General features: G+C 41.8%; 1 protein-coding gene across 4 annotated transcripts in view; it reads left to right on the forward strand.

Annotated features, from left to right (window-relative positions):
* Positions 1-16609, forward strand: part of LOC102568682 (protein O-glucosyltransferase 3) — a 65816-nt gene extending 49207 nt beyond the window's left edge. The window contains exons 1-9 of one of the 4 annotated variants that reach the window (XM_059720828.1): positions 2936-3155; positions 6697-6795; positions 7243-7436; positions 7885-8168; positions 8560-8776; positions 9877-10073; positions 12781-12975; positions 15546-15650; positions 16394-16609. In XM_059720828.1, coding sequence (XP_059576811.1) covers positions 7340-7436; positions 7885-8168; positions 8560-8776; positions 9877-10073; positions 12781-12975; positions 15546-15650; positions 16394-16519 — 1221 coding nt within the window. In that variant the 5' untranslated portion in view covers positions 2936-3155; positions 6697-6795; positions 7243-7339 and the 3' untranslated portion in view covers positions 16520-16609. Of the gene's footprint in view, positions 1-2935; positions 3156-3206; positions 3433-6696; positions 6796-7238; positions 7437-7884; positions 8169-8559; positions 8777-9876; positions 10074-12780; positions 12976-15545; positions 15651-16393 lie in introns of those variants that run through there. The other 3 variants (XM_059720829.1, XM_059720824.1, XM_059720822.1) reach the window with 3 other exon arrangements.
* Positions 16610-17877: the final 1268 nt, after the last annotated feature.

Below are 17877 nucleotides of genomic sequence, written 5' to 3' on the forward strand. Positions count from 1 at the left end.
CACAGATGCATTACAAGAGATGATTAACACCGACTCCAAAAGCTTTCAAACATATACACAAAGGGGAAGGACCGACCTGAATCCTTTAACTGCCAGGATACTGGCTGGCAGTGGTTAGGGTGAGATCCAGGCAGACACCTTAGGCACCTAAAAGGATACATAAGTGGATAAAAAAAAAAAAGAAAACTTCTGTTCAATGACTCACCCTGAATGTGGCTATATTCATTCCATACCTACTTTGGGACCACCAAGTTCCCTAGTACATAAACCTGGGCTTCTGCCACTCAAGCACCCTGGTTTCATTAGGTACGTAATTCCCAGCTAAGTTCTGTTATGATTCAGATATAAGGCAGAGCATTGCCTAAACACCATCTAATTATCAAAGGGAGCCCAATCCATCAGGGGTGTATTAAGCATACCAAAACAGCACTGAGCTTAGTACAAAACAGAGCAGCCCTTTCACTGAGAGATGGGTGTGGTAGTAGTGATGATGTCCCAGTTTAGTATAATAGACTGCTGCTCAGAGTATTTGCCCATGTAGTGAAAGACCTAAATGTTAGCCCCCTACAACCTGAAGGCAATCAAACCCATGTCTACTTCAAGGAGAGACTAAAGCCCACTTCAGAATAGTTCCAATCTGGGACACTTAAATTTCACTGCTGAAATCAAGCGATGGCCACCCACCAAGAATGACCTAACAGTTGTGATTCTGCAACAGGAAAGGGAAAGTCCATTTGTGGTCTAGGCTGCAAAAAGGAAAACCCCTGTTGAAAAGACAACTTTACAGATTTTATGTACTGAAATTTAGCATACAGCCCCTTCAAAAGAGAAGGTGGGTGAGAATTTGTATAGATCTTGCAAGGAAAAAAGATCCCCCCCGCCCCACCTCCTGGCAGACTAAACCAGTATCAGAGCAGAACATGGCCTGTCACAAACACAAAAACCACAGATTATTCAGTGCATGGGTGTCTTTTTTTGTGGTTTCAAATCAATTGATGTAGACTGTTTGACATAACTTTTCTTTTTTTCCTTTCTGAGCTGTCATTGAAACAAATTGCCAGCACCCTTTTCAGAAAATGATCCATCTTTCCCAATCACACCTCAGCCAGAAAACTCAGTGACAACTAAATGACATATATAGTGCAGCTGTGTCTGAATCAGCAATGCCCTTAAACCTTGGTAACTACAGCCAGCCTGTCCAGCATTGTAGTTCAGGAAAAACTTATTTTTATGACGCATACATGAGTGCTTGCACTGTACGTCATTCCTATGAAACAGCATTTTCATTGGCAGTTACACTGTTTTGATAAGGATAAATTTAGGGTTACTTGCATGTGTAAATTTTAATATTGTTTTAGGAGTGCGCACATCTGCAGTCCTGCATTTAACCACAGCGACCCACCACCAGGGACTTGGATTAAAGCAGTCCTCTAACCTTCTGGGATGGACTTCTCTTGTTTATTAATTTTCTTACCATTTTAAATATATGGCATTTATTTTGCTATGCCCAATTTTCTTTTTTCCCCAAAGTTATGGCATTTATTTTGCTATGCCAAACTTGTTTTTTCCCCCATAGGCTCCCTTCATTCTTTTTACCTCATCCATGATGGCTCCCAGCGGTGAGGACTCAACAAATGGCTATCCAGATCTAAAGACTATAGGAAGGTGTTCTGAAATATATTTCACTAAAATAGGGTTATTGTTGATGGTGGTTCTTTTACAACTGCTGGTACTTGATAAGCTGATGCAGGACAAAAGGTTTGGTATGTTCTGGAAGGAAATGTTGGCTTTCTTTCTGAACCAGTTGTTACTAGCTGCAGGCAGAAAGGCTGAGTCATTGTCAAAATTATATGCAAGAGAAGATATTATTTGAGTGCAGAGACCAGATTAGGCCATATATCTTTTAAAACAAGGCCTGCACAATTTAAAATGAGATAGAGAAAATAATCTTGGACCTGGAAGACAGAGGACATGAATTTTATTCAACAGACTAATGCTAGTTTTGTGTGTCAGGAGGTTCCCTGTGCTCTGTAAAACTGCAAAGATGTCATGCCAGATAGCTCTGAACACTACTGCTGCAGTTGTCTAACATACCAGTTGCAACCTTGGAACCTACTGGCATTTGCCAACAGGGGAAGGTTACTGTGGGATCCTCTCTTCCCCCCTTCCTTAACAAATTGATAGTCAAGCTGACAAGGTGGGAACTCAGACAGTGGATAGAAATCCTTTGGTGAACACAGCTGTTTCACTGCAAAGACAGCAGCATGCTCGCTGAAGATGGTATATTCAGGGCCCATGGTACTGCAAAAAGTTATAGGGTGAGCCAGGGAATTTGCGACTTGGAAGTCCAATATTTAGAACTGAAACACTGAGCTGACCTCTAAAAATTGAAGGAACTAATTCAGCTGGTTCAGATTTTGCAAAGGGAAATCATGCTTCACTTGAATATCTAACACGTCTGTAACAGAAGGGCTGGAAGAACCATCTTGGGTTTATTTGGACTCCAAAAGTCTTCTGGCATGCCATGCCTTGAGCTGACCCTGGGTGGGAGACAGACAGCAAAGGTCAGGATTTAAAGTCCGTTTGGATCAGGGGTACCCCACAGCCTAGGCATTGTAGGCTAAGTGGCTGATCCGGCCACAAGGGGCTCATTAGAGCATCTGCATCTCCCGCCACGCCATAGTGCCCCGGTGCCAACTCCTCCCCGTCCTGCCAGCAGGGCGCCTGGGCCTCAGCCTGGCCGGCACCACGCAGCGCGGCACGGGGGGGGGGGGACAGGCAGCCGGGAACGGGCTGTGCACCCCTAGGACCTTGTCTGCTGCCACTGCGCAGCCCCTCCCTGCAGACTAGCTCCCGGCACTGGGGTGGGTGGTCGCTGCCTGTTAGAAAAAAAAAAAAGCCTCAGGCTAAAATAAGGCCTGTCTGTAAAGGCTGCAAAAAAAAAAAAAAAAAAAAAAAAGGAGCATCCATAAAAAAGCAAAGCTAGTGTGAACTTGATTGAAGAGCCCTAGTTGCAAAGCAGCTGGCGGCAAGTGGCGATGGGCAGAGAGCAGAGCGGCGCGGCCCGGTTCCCTCGGGACCTCCCCGCCCTCCGCCATGTGCTGCCGCTCTGCAGCGTGGCAGGGGCGGGCGCGGACAGCGGTCGTCCTCTGGAGGTCAGTGCCGAGCCGGGCGCGCTCCGGGGGCCGGCGCCGGGGCCGGGGCCGGGCGGCGCGGGGAGGATGCGGCGGGGCCAGGGCCGGGGCCGCGCGCTGCCCTGGGCGCTGTTGGTGCTGGTGCTGGTGCTGGGCGCCGCCGCCGCCGAGCCCGTGAGCGCCGCGCGCAGCCTGGCCTGGGGCCCGGGGCTGCGGGCGGGGCCGGCGCTGCCCGTGCGGCACTTCCACGTGCAGGCGGTCGGCGCCGCGGGGCACAACCTCACGCGCTCGCCCGCAGGTAGGTGCGTCCTCCCCGCCCCGCCCCGCCCCGCCCCGCCCGCTGCTGCTCCCGGCGCGGCGCGGCGCGGCTCGGCCAGGGGGTGCCGGCACCCACTCGCCCGCCCGCCCGCATGGCCTTTTTCTGTCTTTTTTGCCAAAAAATATGCATCTGCCCAGACATCTCTAGATAGAGAGTTGGAAAGATATATAGCTCTATAGCTAGAGATAGATATAGCTATCAAGAGAGATTATACATAACTGTACCTGTAACAACCTGGGGAGTGACCGCTGTGGTTCGCTTGGCAGATCTGCCCATTGCGCCTGCCCCGGTGCCGGATTGGGACCGCCAGCTGGATCCAGCCTGGCCCGTCCAGCCCACAGGAGAGAGAGGCTGAGCCAGCCATTGTCCATGTGTAGGGGGTGCACAGAGGTGCACGTGCACCCCCTGAGTGTGGTGGCACACCCCCTACGAAAAGGCACTGCCAACACTCAGTGGTGCCTGCGGGCAGTCACTGCTCACCGTCTCCCCCCCTCGCTGCCAACACCACCGGTGGCATCCGCAGGGTATCAGCAGTCACCACTGCCGGAAGCATCTGTGGGTGGTTGTCACCCCTGGTCAGCGCTCCCTGCTTACCACCGCCGCACTCCCTTCGCCACCAGCGCCACCGTGGCCCCCCAGCCGCCGGGGGCACGCGGCCTTCGTGGGCTCAGCAGCAATTCAGTAAAGGGGCCCTCTCGTGTTCGGCCCCCCAGGGTGTTGGGCTAACAAAGGGCTTCAGGATTGTTCATGGCAGAAACAGTCATATAGATACAGAGAGTTTAAAGGAAACCTTGGGTCTCCCACAGGTCTGAGCACAACAGCAGCCAGCGAATGAATGAAGTGCTTTGGCCAATGCCGGCTGATAACTAACTGTGAGGAAGTGAGATGAGGCTGGCAGAAATTGCCAAGGAAAGGCTCTAGTAGCAGTTTTCACTTGCACCAAACTCGAGTGTAGGGAAATTGTTTATAGTAAAATAAGACACGTTTCACACTGTCTAATTATACAGCAGCTGTTCCAGTTGTAATGAGCTTCTCTGGATGCTGAAGTGGGTGTGTGAATGAAATTATTTCAGTGATGGAGAGCTTGACTCTGTATTTAAAGAAGAGGGCCAGAGTAGTTAGATGTCATGATGTTAAGTCTGACATACTTGCAAGTAAGCACGGTGTCCATTTAGATCCACTGCATGGCAACACTACAGCGCACAGTGCAGGCTGACGACACGAGCATGGACAGGCTGAACCGTTTTTGTTTCAACCATTTCAGTCTCACAAGTTCAGTTGGGAAAGGTTCAGTTTTCCAAGCATAGAAACAATGCTACTTATTGTTAATAGTTAATTACTTCATTATTAATAAAACACATTTATTTATAGTCTAAATATGTCTAGCTTTCATTTCAAACTAGTACATCATCTTATATTTTTCCCATTAGATGATACAGTTTGCAGTCAGAAATCTTTTCCTTATGGAACGTTTTGAAACTTTCAACATGTTTCGACTAGCCTTGTTTTGTTTCAAGGCTGTTTCAAAGCCCTTTGTTTTGATTCAATTTTGCTGTTTCGAGCTCAGAATGAGTCGAACAGTGTTGAATCGGAACAGCTGAGGAAATTTCACACAGCCCTAGTGCCTACCTTAGTCCTTGTTGCTCTGTGCCAGGGGCTGCTCTGTCATCCTGCTACTGTAGCTTTTGTTTATCCTTGCTGCAAATTTCACTGGTCCCTGTTGCCATTGGGGATGGAAATTGGTGGCGCTTAGGAGGATAAGCAGAGGCTGCAGTAGGAGATGTAGGAATGAGAGTAGCTCCTGACATGGAGAGGTCATGGAGCTGGGGTGCTGTGGAAGGGATTGGCAGCCCATAGTGGCAGCCAGGTCACAAGCAGCCGCCTGCTGTACTTGAATGTTGCTGACCACTCCTCTTCAGCATTGCACTAGGACTTCGCCTGCCATGACCCCTTGGCCCTTTTCAGCATCACTGTGTTTCATAGTTTAATCCCCCCCCCTAGTTTTAAATGTGACCTGTATTTTTTGTTTTTAGATATATGTTTTAACATTTGGCTGTATGAATAAGTATGTTGCTAAAACAAGCCCATTTTATCAAGTAATCTAGGTCAGTTTAACCAATCTGTCCTCTCTACGCAGTTTACCAGCAGTGATTTATTTACATTTGCGTAGAGCCTTCCCTTCAGGTTCCTTCCCCGCTGTTCCTCTGCACACACCAGGGATTCTCAACTGGGGTGCCATGACGCCCTGGGGTGCTTTGCATCCTTTTAAGGATGCTGCACTATGGTAGCACTGTTAGGTATGCGAACACCTACACACAATTCATGAGATTTCAAATAGGAATCCATAGTGTCAAAAACATTCTGCCCTGTTGTGGTCTTTCTGAGTTTTTTGCCCGATAAAAAAATGTTCTATTATTTTTTCACAGTCAAAAAATAAGAACATAAGAATTGCCATTTATTGGATCAGACCATAGGTTCATCTTGTCTAGTCTCCTGTGTCACACAGGGGTAGAAATGGATGGAGTCAACAGGGTATGGCCAGGTTTTTTTCCACTGTTCTTTTCCTGCTTGCAACCTCCAGCATCTAAGGGCCTGGAAGTGTTGGAAAGGGGAGAGCTGGTATTGTCTGAGGGGTGCCCTGAGTCTACAGGGGATTCCTTGAGTATGATGAGGTTAAGAACCATTGGTTTAGTGCTTAATGGTTGACAATGTCAAACTTGGTTTGTATACATCACATTAGGAAATGGAATACAAAAAGGTCCGCTTTGTATACATACAGATCACCTTGGCACCTGGAAGGTCAAAACACAGTAGAGTCCATTTGGACAGATTAAACTTTATACTTTTATATAATAGAAAATTGCTTGATTCATTTTCTTTCTGTATACCGCTCAATGGCAGTGTTAATAAAATTAGTTTGATCTGTTTGTGTCACTAATTAGCATGTCTCATTATTAAAAATCTATCCTTTGTCACATTTTTGGCTGCTAATAGTCAAGTATCTTGTCCAAATGACCCAACTCTGAAAGAGATGAGGGAATGATTTAGTATTTTAGTATTAGTATCGTAATACTAGTTTTAGCATTTTAAAACCTTATTCAGTTTCTCTCCAAAATGTTCTGTGCTCGGTTTAAGAACTGAGATGCATTAATGATGCAGCGGTGGTAATCTTTCAGCATAAAACACAGCAGATGTCCAGAAGACATCTAGGTTTTCATTCTCTTATCCCTACTTTTCTAATAGCTGGCCCTTTAAATTTGCAAGAAAACCAGCTGCGGCCCAAAGGTGACCATTTTGTATCTGACTTCTGCATGCTGCAACTGTCTTCCCAAAAGCTGGCAAGTATTCTTTACTACTATTATATTATACCCTGGTTTTTCATCTCTTTCCTGAGAAAATGACTCACCCTCTTAGCATTAACTTGAAACCGTAATAATAAATCTAGTCCTTGCTTTACAACTTTTTGGTCATTCTCACTGTATTATAACCATTGCACTTTAAGGTAACTCACATTTGTCTGTCTCCATCTGTAGGTTACCTGTTGAGATTTGAAATGATGATCAGGAGATCTTGACAGGATCTCTTTTCTCTTATATATGTTGTTGAAAATATGCAATCAGAATAATTTTTCAGAGTAAATTAATAGATGTACGTGGAGTTGCTTCAAATTTATGCTGGGCAATTCAGAGCAGAATTTTATCGAAGACTAACATCTCATTTGTTTTAGGTAAGTAACTCTCATAGCAAGGAGTTTCTACATCTTTTTTTTATTTTCTTCTTTTCAGGAAGAGCGCAGTTTAAAGTACTAATCAAAGCACTTTCCCCAAATGAGATTATCCGCATCCATGTCCCTAACTCTTTGGATAGGAACGATGGATCATTTCTCATGCGGTATCGCATGTATACAAGTGTCAATGAAGGATTAAAGATTGAAGTACTGTATGGTGATAAACACGTAGCTCAATCTCCTTATATTTTGAAAGGTAAGGGTTTTTTGTTCTTTGTTTTGGTAGTTTCCTATTTTATGCTGATAGCCATGACAGCAATATTATGGAATATATTCTAGAAATAACTGTAAAATGGTATACATTTTACATGAAAATTTTCAAAGGAAACAAATGTATTACTGTTCTTATAATATTTTGCAGAACTTTTTGGGTTTGAGGACAAAACAAAAATGTTTTGGCCTCTGAAAAATAAGAAATCTGACAGATTTGTTTAACTTTTTTTATTGCAAACTCAGAAAATTTAAAAGCATGAGAATTCTTCACGGGACCTTTTATTTAGGAAAACAGGCTGTTTTTATCAAAAGAATTTTTTAAAAAGAAACATGCCTACTGGCTCTACTTTTCGATTTGTACAATAGCAGTTTGGGATATTGTCAGTAGAGACTAGAGAAATCAGACAGTCCTGATGCTTTGTGTTCTGCAGGGCCAGTTTATCATGAGTATTGTGATTGTCCAGAAGATCCTCAAACCTGGCAGAATATTCTGTCATGTCCATCCCAGGAGCCACAGGTTACTAAGGACTTTACACCATTTCCCACCATTGACCTTCAGCGGATGCTAGAAGAAGTCCCAATAAGATTTGGTAAAGCGAGAGGTGCTATTGTTCATTACACCATTCTCAATAATCACATTTACCGTCGTTCCTTAGGGAAGTACACAGACTTCAAAATGTTCTCCGATGAAATGTTACTCTCATTGGCAAGAAAGGTACTATTTATATGAGCATTTATGTAAAGGTTATTGGATCATAGATTTGTTTCTGTTTGGATGGTATATTCCATCTTCTGTTTTCATGCATACCTTAAACTAGGATATCTACTTTATTATTAAACTAAGATTTTATTCCTTCTGCATCAGCATGACCTCATCTCTTTAGGGAGCATATTATCAGTGGTGACTGCCCAAAGGCTCACTGAAACCAGTGAGAGAAGTGCAGGTGTTAAGGGCCCAATTCTGCAATTGCAGGATTGAACCCAGAATCACCTAATTTTTATCTCACCTAATCTCGGTCTGGTGGCGTGATTGATTTAATCTGTGCAGTTTAGAGAACTGAGGGCAAGATCATAGTGTAATTGGTTTTTTTTTAATATACATTTAGGTTCATCTCCCTGATGTAGAGTTTTATCTTAATGTTGGAGATTGGCCAGTTGAGCATCGAAAAGCTAACGATACGCCTGGTCCTATACCTATAATTTCATGGTGTGGTTCTCTGGATTCAAGGGACATCGTCCTTCCAACATATGATATAACCCATTCAACACTTGAAACCCTACGTGGAGTTACAAATGATCTTCTTTCTGTTCAAGGAAACACAGGTAAATTGAAATATGGAGTCTTTATAAGGATTCCCAAAAGATTTAGGAGCCTAATTTAAGGCACTCAGTTTGAAAATTTGTCCTTAACTTTAGTCTTCGGTTACAACTATTAAACATTGTTTAGATTAACCAGGTACCTTGTTTGGGTTTGGGAAACAAGTTTCTTTTAAGAAAAAAACTCTTCCTCGTACGTGTATTGTACTTCACAAAGAACTATATCCTTTCAAAATCATTTTTGACATGTCATGTTATTATGAGTACCATTGCAGTTTGTATTGTAATGTTTTTAGAAAATAAGCACTCAGTAAAGTAGTTGCTCTGGCTGCTTGACAAATGTAAATATCTCTATAATCCCTTTCACCTGAGAAAGCGCTCTAGTCTTCTAACTATAAACAGTATCGGTCCAGTTCCTGAGATAGAATTTGGTGAGTTGTAATTGTTTTGAAATAAAATTGGGAAAATGAATGCATGTCTTCCAAGAGATTAACCTCCACTATGTCTTACAAGTCACCTGCAAATGGGAAAATATTATTTGTAGATAGTTAAAGCATGAAAAGCACATTTTTTTGATTTTGCTGTATTCTGTAAAAAAAGGCAAAAAGGAGTGCAATATATTTATTTTCTTTGTAGATTACTGTTAAATGATGAAATTGGTTGTTTAACAAGAGGTAGATTATTGCTAAAGGTGGAACAGAATTGTGTTTTGGAATATTTAGGTGAACTCTTAAAACAAATGTTCGCTTAATTAGAGACCCTCTTGTGCAGGTGTCAAAGCATTTGTACAGTTAACATAAAAACCAACAAACATTTTCTTGAAAATGTGTTAAAAGTACAAATCATTTTCTTGGTTTCTTATAGATATAGGCCTTAATTATCTTTATAAGTTTGTTTTTATGCCAACATTCAGATCAGGGCAGATGTTTGCCCTAGCTGTAAATTTTTCTTTAACTAACAAGTTCATAATTAGAAATTATGCTGACACCCACTTTCCTATAAATGCGATAATGAAACGTTCTCAAAATATACTTGTGTTACTTACACCTAGTGTAGCATGAACATTTCCAGGCTCCTTTCTTCCCTTATCTTATCAATACTCATAGGCCCTTGTTGGAAAAACAAAACTGAACGAGCTTTATTCAGAGGTCGAGACAGTCGAGAGGAACGTCTAGAACTGGTGAAATTATCTAAGGAGCATCCAGAACTACTAGATGCTGGAATAACAGGATACTTCTTCTTCCGAGAAAAGGAGAAAGAGCTGGGAAAGGCTCAGCTGATGGGATTCTTTGATTTCTTTAAGGTATTCATCATATTGTAGATATGGGTTTGTTTTTGCGGTTAAGTAGTTACCTACTATAAAAAGCAGTAGGTTTTCTTTTTAACTTCAGTGATTGGGTTTTAATATGTGAAACTGTCGTGCTGTTCTGGGAGTATTTGTCCATTCAAAGTATATGTGTATTATCCATACCTACAATGTAATCATTTCTAAAGAATGCCATTATGGGCTATCATTATGGTCCTATCCAGAGCCCAGATTCAGATTTTTGACACACTGCTACTATGTCAGTTTCTTATCAGGGGATAAACATGAAAATAATAGGTGCATTTTATATAGATGTAAGGATGCTGTTAAACTTCAGAAAGAGAACCCACAGTAATGGGTAAAACAATATATTGAACGTTCTTAATATAGCTGAATGTGCAACTTCTTTCAGTGTTGTATCAGCACCAGCCAAGCTGAGCAATAGGTAGGAGGAAAATTTGGAATATCCTCTTCTGCTTTGTTCACATTCAGTGGTCTGCAATCAGTTTCTTGACATCTGGATCCAGTCTTTGTACTTTTTCTAATTTAGTTAAACGTGATCCACAAAACAGGCAAGTGATTTTTCTGTCTCCCAAGCAATTTGGGCTATGTTATGTCATTCATTGGATGTTGTGTGGAGCCACATCACCTCAAGGTTGAAGGGCTGTGAGATGAGAGAATTTATTCATTCAACTCCTATCTAAAGTCAGTGGGACACGTCTCATTATTAATGCATTGACAGGACTTGGATTGATGATGTCATTGGTAAACAGAATATTGTAAGTATCTATCATCTTGGGAAATGTGCAGATTAAAACTCTCTCATGTATCAGTACAACTGATCTTGGATATCTGATAGAATGTGAAAGTTTCCAGTAGCAGGTTCTTTACAATGTATAGTATGTTAAATATATTATAGTTTCCATTTTTTAAAATCCTATGTTTGCCTTGCAAAATCTTAATTTTGGTTCAGTGGCTCCAGTGGAATGGCAATGGTTCTGCTGATTCCTAGTGAGAAATGAAGGGAGGTCTTTGTTTACCAAGCTGCAGGACAGTTGTACATTTCTTGAGGTAAAACTGATGTAAACAGAGACACTGAAGTCGATTTAATTTTTATAAACTGAGTTAACTAAGGGTTTTGCTGTAAGGGTTATCTCAGAAATGTTACCATATTGCTAAAGGAGATAGTAGGTATTCGTGGATATCTGGTGCAATGTTAGTACCATATTTGCTGACATATAACAGCCCCCTCCCCCCTCCTCCCATATATCACACACCCTGGCTTAGGAAGGTGGACTTAAGAAAAAAAAGATTTTTCCTTGAAAATACCACTAAGTAGTAATTTAATATAACCAGTTATGTAAATGCAAAAAAACTTTACAAAGAGTAAGTTATAAAATCAAAACACTGCACTTGGACTTTGTATATCCCTTAGGTGGCTCATTGCAATATTGTGCCATATCTCTACAACAGAAGCCAGCCTACTGCATCCAGCAAGGGCTGCAAGGGGGTGGGGGAGCCTGCCACTGCTCCATTAACTCTCTGCCCCAAGGTGCTATGTGGCATTGGAGCCTGGGCAGGGACAGAAAGTCTGCTCATGCTCTCTGACCAGGGTTGCTCTGAGCAAGCAGCAGCCCAGCCAGGGACAGGCTACCTGCCCTCTGACCTAGCTTGTTGTGAGCAGTTTGCAACTCCAGGTCAGGGCAGACTCCCCACAGCAGCTCTGTGGTGTGGGCTCCCCAGATGGTGCCCAGGGCTAGTGTTCTGCTTGCTGCTTAGGCTGGCAGCTAAATGGCATTACCATATTTCCTCACATATAGTATGCACCCAGATTGCCAAAAGTTGTTTTTGAAGAAAAAACACATGGGTTGTGTGTGAGAAAATATGGCATTATTCTATTTATCTTTTAAGTGAGGATAAACTTAGTTTTCTTAAAATAAGGATTAGCAGTGTAAACTGGCACAAAGTGAGAGCTGCCTCTCCCAGACAGCTCAGCTGTTGTCCCAGTTCCAGGCTGCCTTCTAATAGAAAACTCATTATGGAGCCTGGATTGTTTGTGTTGTGGTTTTGTGATGTGGTCTGTGATTCGCTCAAAGGGTATAATGAACTGTTCAGAAGCAAGTCATGTTTGAACTTCATGTGTACAAAGTAGGAAGCTGATACCAGTGACCTGAAAAACCTGGGATGGGCAAAGAAATGAAGGCATTTTAACTTTGTTTGACTTTCCTGTCATTTTATAACCCCATGCCTCTTTTCCTGGTATATCAGTGTTGCAGTTCCAAGCACTTACTTGCATTGGGCCATATCCCTCTAGATTTACTCATTGACTTTTATGGGACTAGTTGGGTAACCAGTGTTTGGCCTGCTTTTAAACTGACCTTCACATGATATCTGTAAAGTAGATATGTGAAGACATGGTGGCATGCAGGTTAAGTAATTTATGCTAAACTGCATAAGAGATCTGTGTTAGAGCTATTACAAAACCAAGAAATTCATTATTACTAGTCTTGGGTGGTTCCTCTCTTGTTATTTGCTGTTTTAAGAATATTTTGAAATTGTGTATGTCTAACACTGAAATCGGTGACAGATGAGTGTGTGGCTGTACTGGTTTTACACTTTTGGATAGGTTTTTGTTCTGATGGATGTATCTGTTTGGTTTCAAAATATTTTCCTCCTGCTTTTATTTATTTATTTTTCTTTATAGTACAAGTATCAGGTGAATGTAGATGGGACGGTAGCAGCTTACAGATTTCCATACCTCTTGTTGGGTGACAGCCTAGTACTGAAGCAAGACTCTCAATACTACGAGCACTTCTATAGTGCATTAGAACCATGGAAACATTATGTTCCGGTTAAACGAAGACTAGAGGACTTGCTAGAAAAAATAAAATGGGCTAAGGTAAGTGTTTTTCCAACAAATTTAGGGGAATAAATTGACATGTGAACAAATACTGTCCTACATCCTTCCTTTTAGACTTCCACATATACGTTCTGCCTCAACTTTGTATTGAGATCCTAGTGGAACAGGCACACATTTGGCTATTATTATTATTTATTGAACTCAGTCAGAGGTCCCACTTATGTAAATAACCTCATTCAAGAAAGCACATAAGCACAGGCTTAATTTAAGGTACCTGCTTAAGTGTTTTCCTGAATCAGAGTCTTAATATAGAAGTTATTGTAGCATGTATAACAGAGACATTTCCAGATGTGTAAGGCTGCTTTCGAACTTAGATTCCTTTATTTTAAGATGGAAATTGTTACTCTGATCATTACTAGGTGATCTCTTTTATTGGACCAGCTGTTGGGTAGAGTTAGACAAGCTTTCCAAATGCAAGGCATTCTTCATCAGCTCTGCACAGTAAAAGCCAGCACAGCATAGTAAAAAACAGTTTTAAGGGGGTGAGGGGAGAAATTCCTAAGGGTAGCAGACAAACAATTAGGAGGAGAAAAGAATCTGATCATTGGAAGATCAAGGCCTATCAAAAGGGAGGAAGGTCATTCTTATCTTCCATGTGTGGAAAGAATTCAGGAATCAGGTAGGTTTATAATATGCCATAAAATCAGTATCAGTGTTAAGTCCTTAGCATCCCCCCCAGCTTACGAATTTTTGTTCCTAAGTTTGCTTTTTAAAGGCATTGAGTAGATTTTACCTGAGCATGAGGACAATGATATCAGAGAAGGAGTGGTTGTTCTGTGAGAAATATACTCCTAATGATGTATGTGTCTGTGTGACAAGTGGTTTCAGGATCGTTTTGATGAATCCCAATTAGCTTCTCAGTGAGGGTACCACAGTTGGATATGGTAGGTCTGCCAAGTTACCTTGTTTGTGGATATTTGGGAACGCACAGATGGTTCTTGGGATGGGAGAGCAGAGAATATGTGAAAATAGGTTTTCTTGCAGCTGGTGCAGGAAGGATTTAATGATATCTTCCAGTCCAGAATGAATTCTGGTGTGGGGTCCTCCCTAATTCCTTGTAGTTTTTAGTGTCAGAGTAGCCTGTTGGCTTCATGATGGCTGAGGATGACTATCGCTCCACCCTTGTCTGCTCTTTTATTACTACTTCGTTGTTGGATCTTAGGGACTGATCAGGATAGAAGTTATTCCAGACATCTTTCTCACACATACAAAAATAACATTGCTCTGTAACATGCTCCAAGTAAGATGGAAGATATCTATAAAGTGTGCCAAACAATATTGTTGTGGCAGTGGAGAATAGAGTTCAGGCTTAAAAGGTTAAACCACGATTAGTTTAAAAAAAACAGAAATTGTTTCAGTCTGAGAGCATAATATCATATATACTCAAATCCAAAACTAGGTCCCCATTCCCAGTCAGCATGGGGAGAAGAAAAAGCCTCATCTTGGATGTGATTACTGGTCTGGGGTGGGTGACGCTTCAACTTTGGCTTTAGCCCCAGGCTTGGGGTTGAAGCTGGAGCAGAACTGCTGCACACCTCAGGGGCAAAATGGCTCATTTGGTGGAGGAGGGGGCATGAAGCCGGAGGGAGCTCGGGAGATTTCAGGATGGGAAGGAACCTGCAGCCTGTTTCCCCTACTGCATGCTTCCCTCCCCACATCTGGTCCCTCCAGCCCCAACCCAGTTAGACTAGGAGCTGCCACTGCTTCTCCCTGGCTTGGCTGGGGCTGGGCCAATTCTGTGCTGTGGAGCAGAGCTGTAGTAGAAGGTAAGGAGGGAGGGTGGGCAGGAATTGGAAACAAGGGGTGGGGCAGACGTAGAGAAGGAGGGAGGGATTAGGGACAAGGGGCAAGGGTCTGGCCCTTCAACCCCTGCTGCTGCTTTCCCCACCACAGCAATAGCGGGACAAATTTAAGATGACCTTCTACCAGTTACAATTTGTCATGTGTAGATTCTAACAAATTAACTGGGGGGTAGTCTTAAATTTCAAAGTTATCTTGGATTCAGGTAAATATGGTAATTCTTCTTAGATAACTAAGTGAAAACACTTTTAAATAAAGACCTAAAATGTAAGTGCTTGAATACAATTCTCAACATACTGTTCATATCATCAGTACACATTCTATTTAAAAACTTCAGAAAATAGTGCTGGAAACCAAAATAGGTTCCTACATATTGCAAAAAAAGAAAACAACTGTAGCTTTGTATTATTTGTGACCAAATTTGTGTGAAATATGTAAAATCTGCTTGTGAGTTGTCCTGTGATTTGGACAGCATTGTAGAGCAGCAGCAAACTGATTATCCAAAACTGTACAATTAGCTACAATTTTGTTACTGATAGCCCTAAGCTATCAATGTCTTTGTGACCATGAAAGCACGCTGATAAGTTCCAAAAATTGGAGTTAAATAATGTGCTGTTGCAGTGCATCAGTAATTGTACGTAATATTGCAGATCTCATTATGGGGCTGTTGAGAATTATCATGCAGGAAAAAAGCAAGCAGCTTACTGATTGCTCTGTTATTCATTGCTGTTTTCTTTCCAATTTCTCAGAAAAATGATGAAGAAGCTAGAAAAATTGCTAAAGAAGGACAGTTACTTGCAAGAGAATTATTGCAGCCTCACAGACTTTATTGCTACTATTACAGTGTGTTCCAGGTTAGTGCAATATATCCTTTGGTTCGCCTTCCCTCCAGCTGCTACTATTTTTAACCCTTTAAACTTCCACTTAGTCTGTACAACTTGACAGACATTGTACACGATCCATAGTTTACAAGGATCTGTCTGTAGAACTCTGGGCAGAATTTACCTGGTTATTCCAGTGAGGCAGACTAAATTACCATGAGTCCTGTGGGGATAGAGATATTGTGATTTATTTTTTCCTCCATCAGATTTGTTTCCAGTATTAAGCAGTACTTTGCTTCTGAGGGAGACAGGGCATAATCATCCATAGTCTTTGCCAGGGTGTCAGTGCAAGCAATTTGTGCAGCAGCATGGAGAAATAGTAATATTCCTTTTCTTGCAAAAAGTAGAACTCTAATATGATTCAACCCCTCTAGTCTCTCATTCTTTTGCTATTCTGCCATATAGAGCCGGATCTAGGCTTCAGCATACATTGCATGCATGGACCAATGACACAGCATTTTGGACAGTACAGTGTACAAAATGACAGTGTTATTTGACCATATTTGAAGCTGGCATTTAATAATAGGTCATAAGGAAGTTCTAAAGGCAACTTGGTTCATTTGGAAGTATTGCAAAGAGAGCCTGGTAAACAGACTGTAAATGACATACAGAGAACTGGATAAAGGGAGGTTTGAGCGTGGAAGGGAGTAGGAGTATTCTGTTGCAAGAGTAACATGTTGGTTTCAGCTTTCTTAAATGCTGTTTACAAATTTCAGAAATATGCCAAACGCCAAGCCAGTAAACCTGAAATACGGGATGGAATGGAGCTTGTTCCTCAGCCTGATGACAAAGACTCTGTGTGCAACTGCCACCGGAAAAAGCCTCCAAGGGAAGATCTGTAACAGTACCAGGTGGAGAAAAAAAAACAAACACACACATCTGCCTTGTGATGCAGAAGTTTAAATAATAAAAAAAAGCTGTGAAATTCAGGACATACTTGTGCAGTGGGAAAGCATTATTGGTTAAGTATTCTTGCTGTATGTATGTCGCTTTTTTTTTTTTTAAACTCTGGCTATACTAGCTACGAGAAATCTTTCCAAAGTTAAATGCTCCTTTAGAAGAATGTGCACTAAGAACACCAACATGGAGTACATTAAGATTAGGATTTCTCCTTCAACTCATCTGCTTTACATCAGTGAAGTCTTTTTTTTTTAAACTTCAATTAATTTACCAGAGTATTAAGATGATTACTGTGGGTACAATATATTTGTGGAACTACAGACAGAAAATTAATAATTTTGGTATACAATTTCTGAATATGATATTGCTATCAAATGATCATTTTGTAGCCTGTGTTAGATTTAATTCTGCTCCCCATTCATTTCCTAGTGGCCAGCTGTTCATATCAGGGCACAGTTTGGAGGGAAGAAAAAGATGACAATAATATTTGTCTATGCTCCATTGATAAAGCAAGCTCTACATGCAAGTAATCCAAATAAGTGCCACTCACAGTCATAAGAGACTAGATTGACAAAAGCACTTGGGCACTTAAGCAGAATTCTAGGTGCCTATCAGCTTAGGTATCAGTAAATCTGCAGACACCTAAGCTTTTTGCCAATAACATTTCCAATTACTACTGTGCTGTTCACTACCTATGACAGTGTTTCTCAACCTTTTTTAAAGATGCAAGGTCCCAACACAAAATACAGCTCTTAACTACCTGTGTTTTCACTACCGAAAAATACTAGAGCGATTTTTTTTTTTTTTTTTTTTTTTTTTTTTCTGTTGCAAAAAAGTCAGAAAGTGTTAAAATCATTCTGACCTGTTGCAGCCTATGGATTCTTATTTGAAATCTCTGGGTATATCTTACGAAGCATGTCTGCACACTTAGCAGTGCTAATATTGCATAGCATGGCACCTCATTGCATCATTGACAGGATCTCAAGCCACCTGTGGTACTACACTACCCTTGTTTAGAATTGCTGGCTTGTGTGGTACTTAACCCTGGGATTCACAAACTAGGCATCAATACACTAGAGTTCCCAGAGATGTGCCATACGATAAGTGCACACAGAGCACATGCAAGACAGGCTGACGGGACTGAGATTAGCGTGGATCACAGAAGCCACAAACACTCATTCAAATGTGGCCTATGGAGAGGGAGATGGTGCTTGTGCTCAGCTTTTACATAATAGCCTGGTGGCTTCAGTACTTACCCAGGAAACAGGAAGCCTTGGTTCTAGACCTTCCTCAGTCTGTA

This window comes from Alligator mississippiensis, chromosome 1 (genome assembly GCF_030867095.1).
Source record: "Alligator mississippiensis isolate rAllMis1 chromosome 1, rAllMis1, whole genome shotgun sequence".
NCBI lineage: Eukaryota > Metazoa > Chordata > Crocodylia > Alligatoridae > Alligator > Alligator mississippiensis.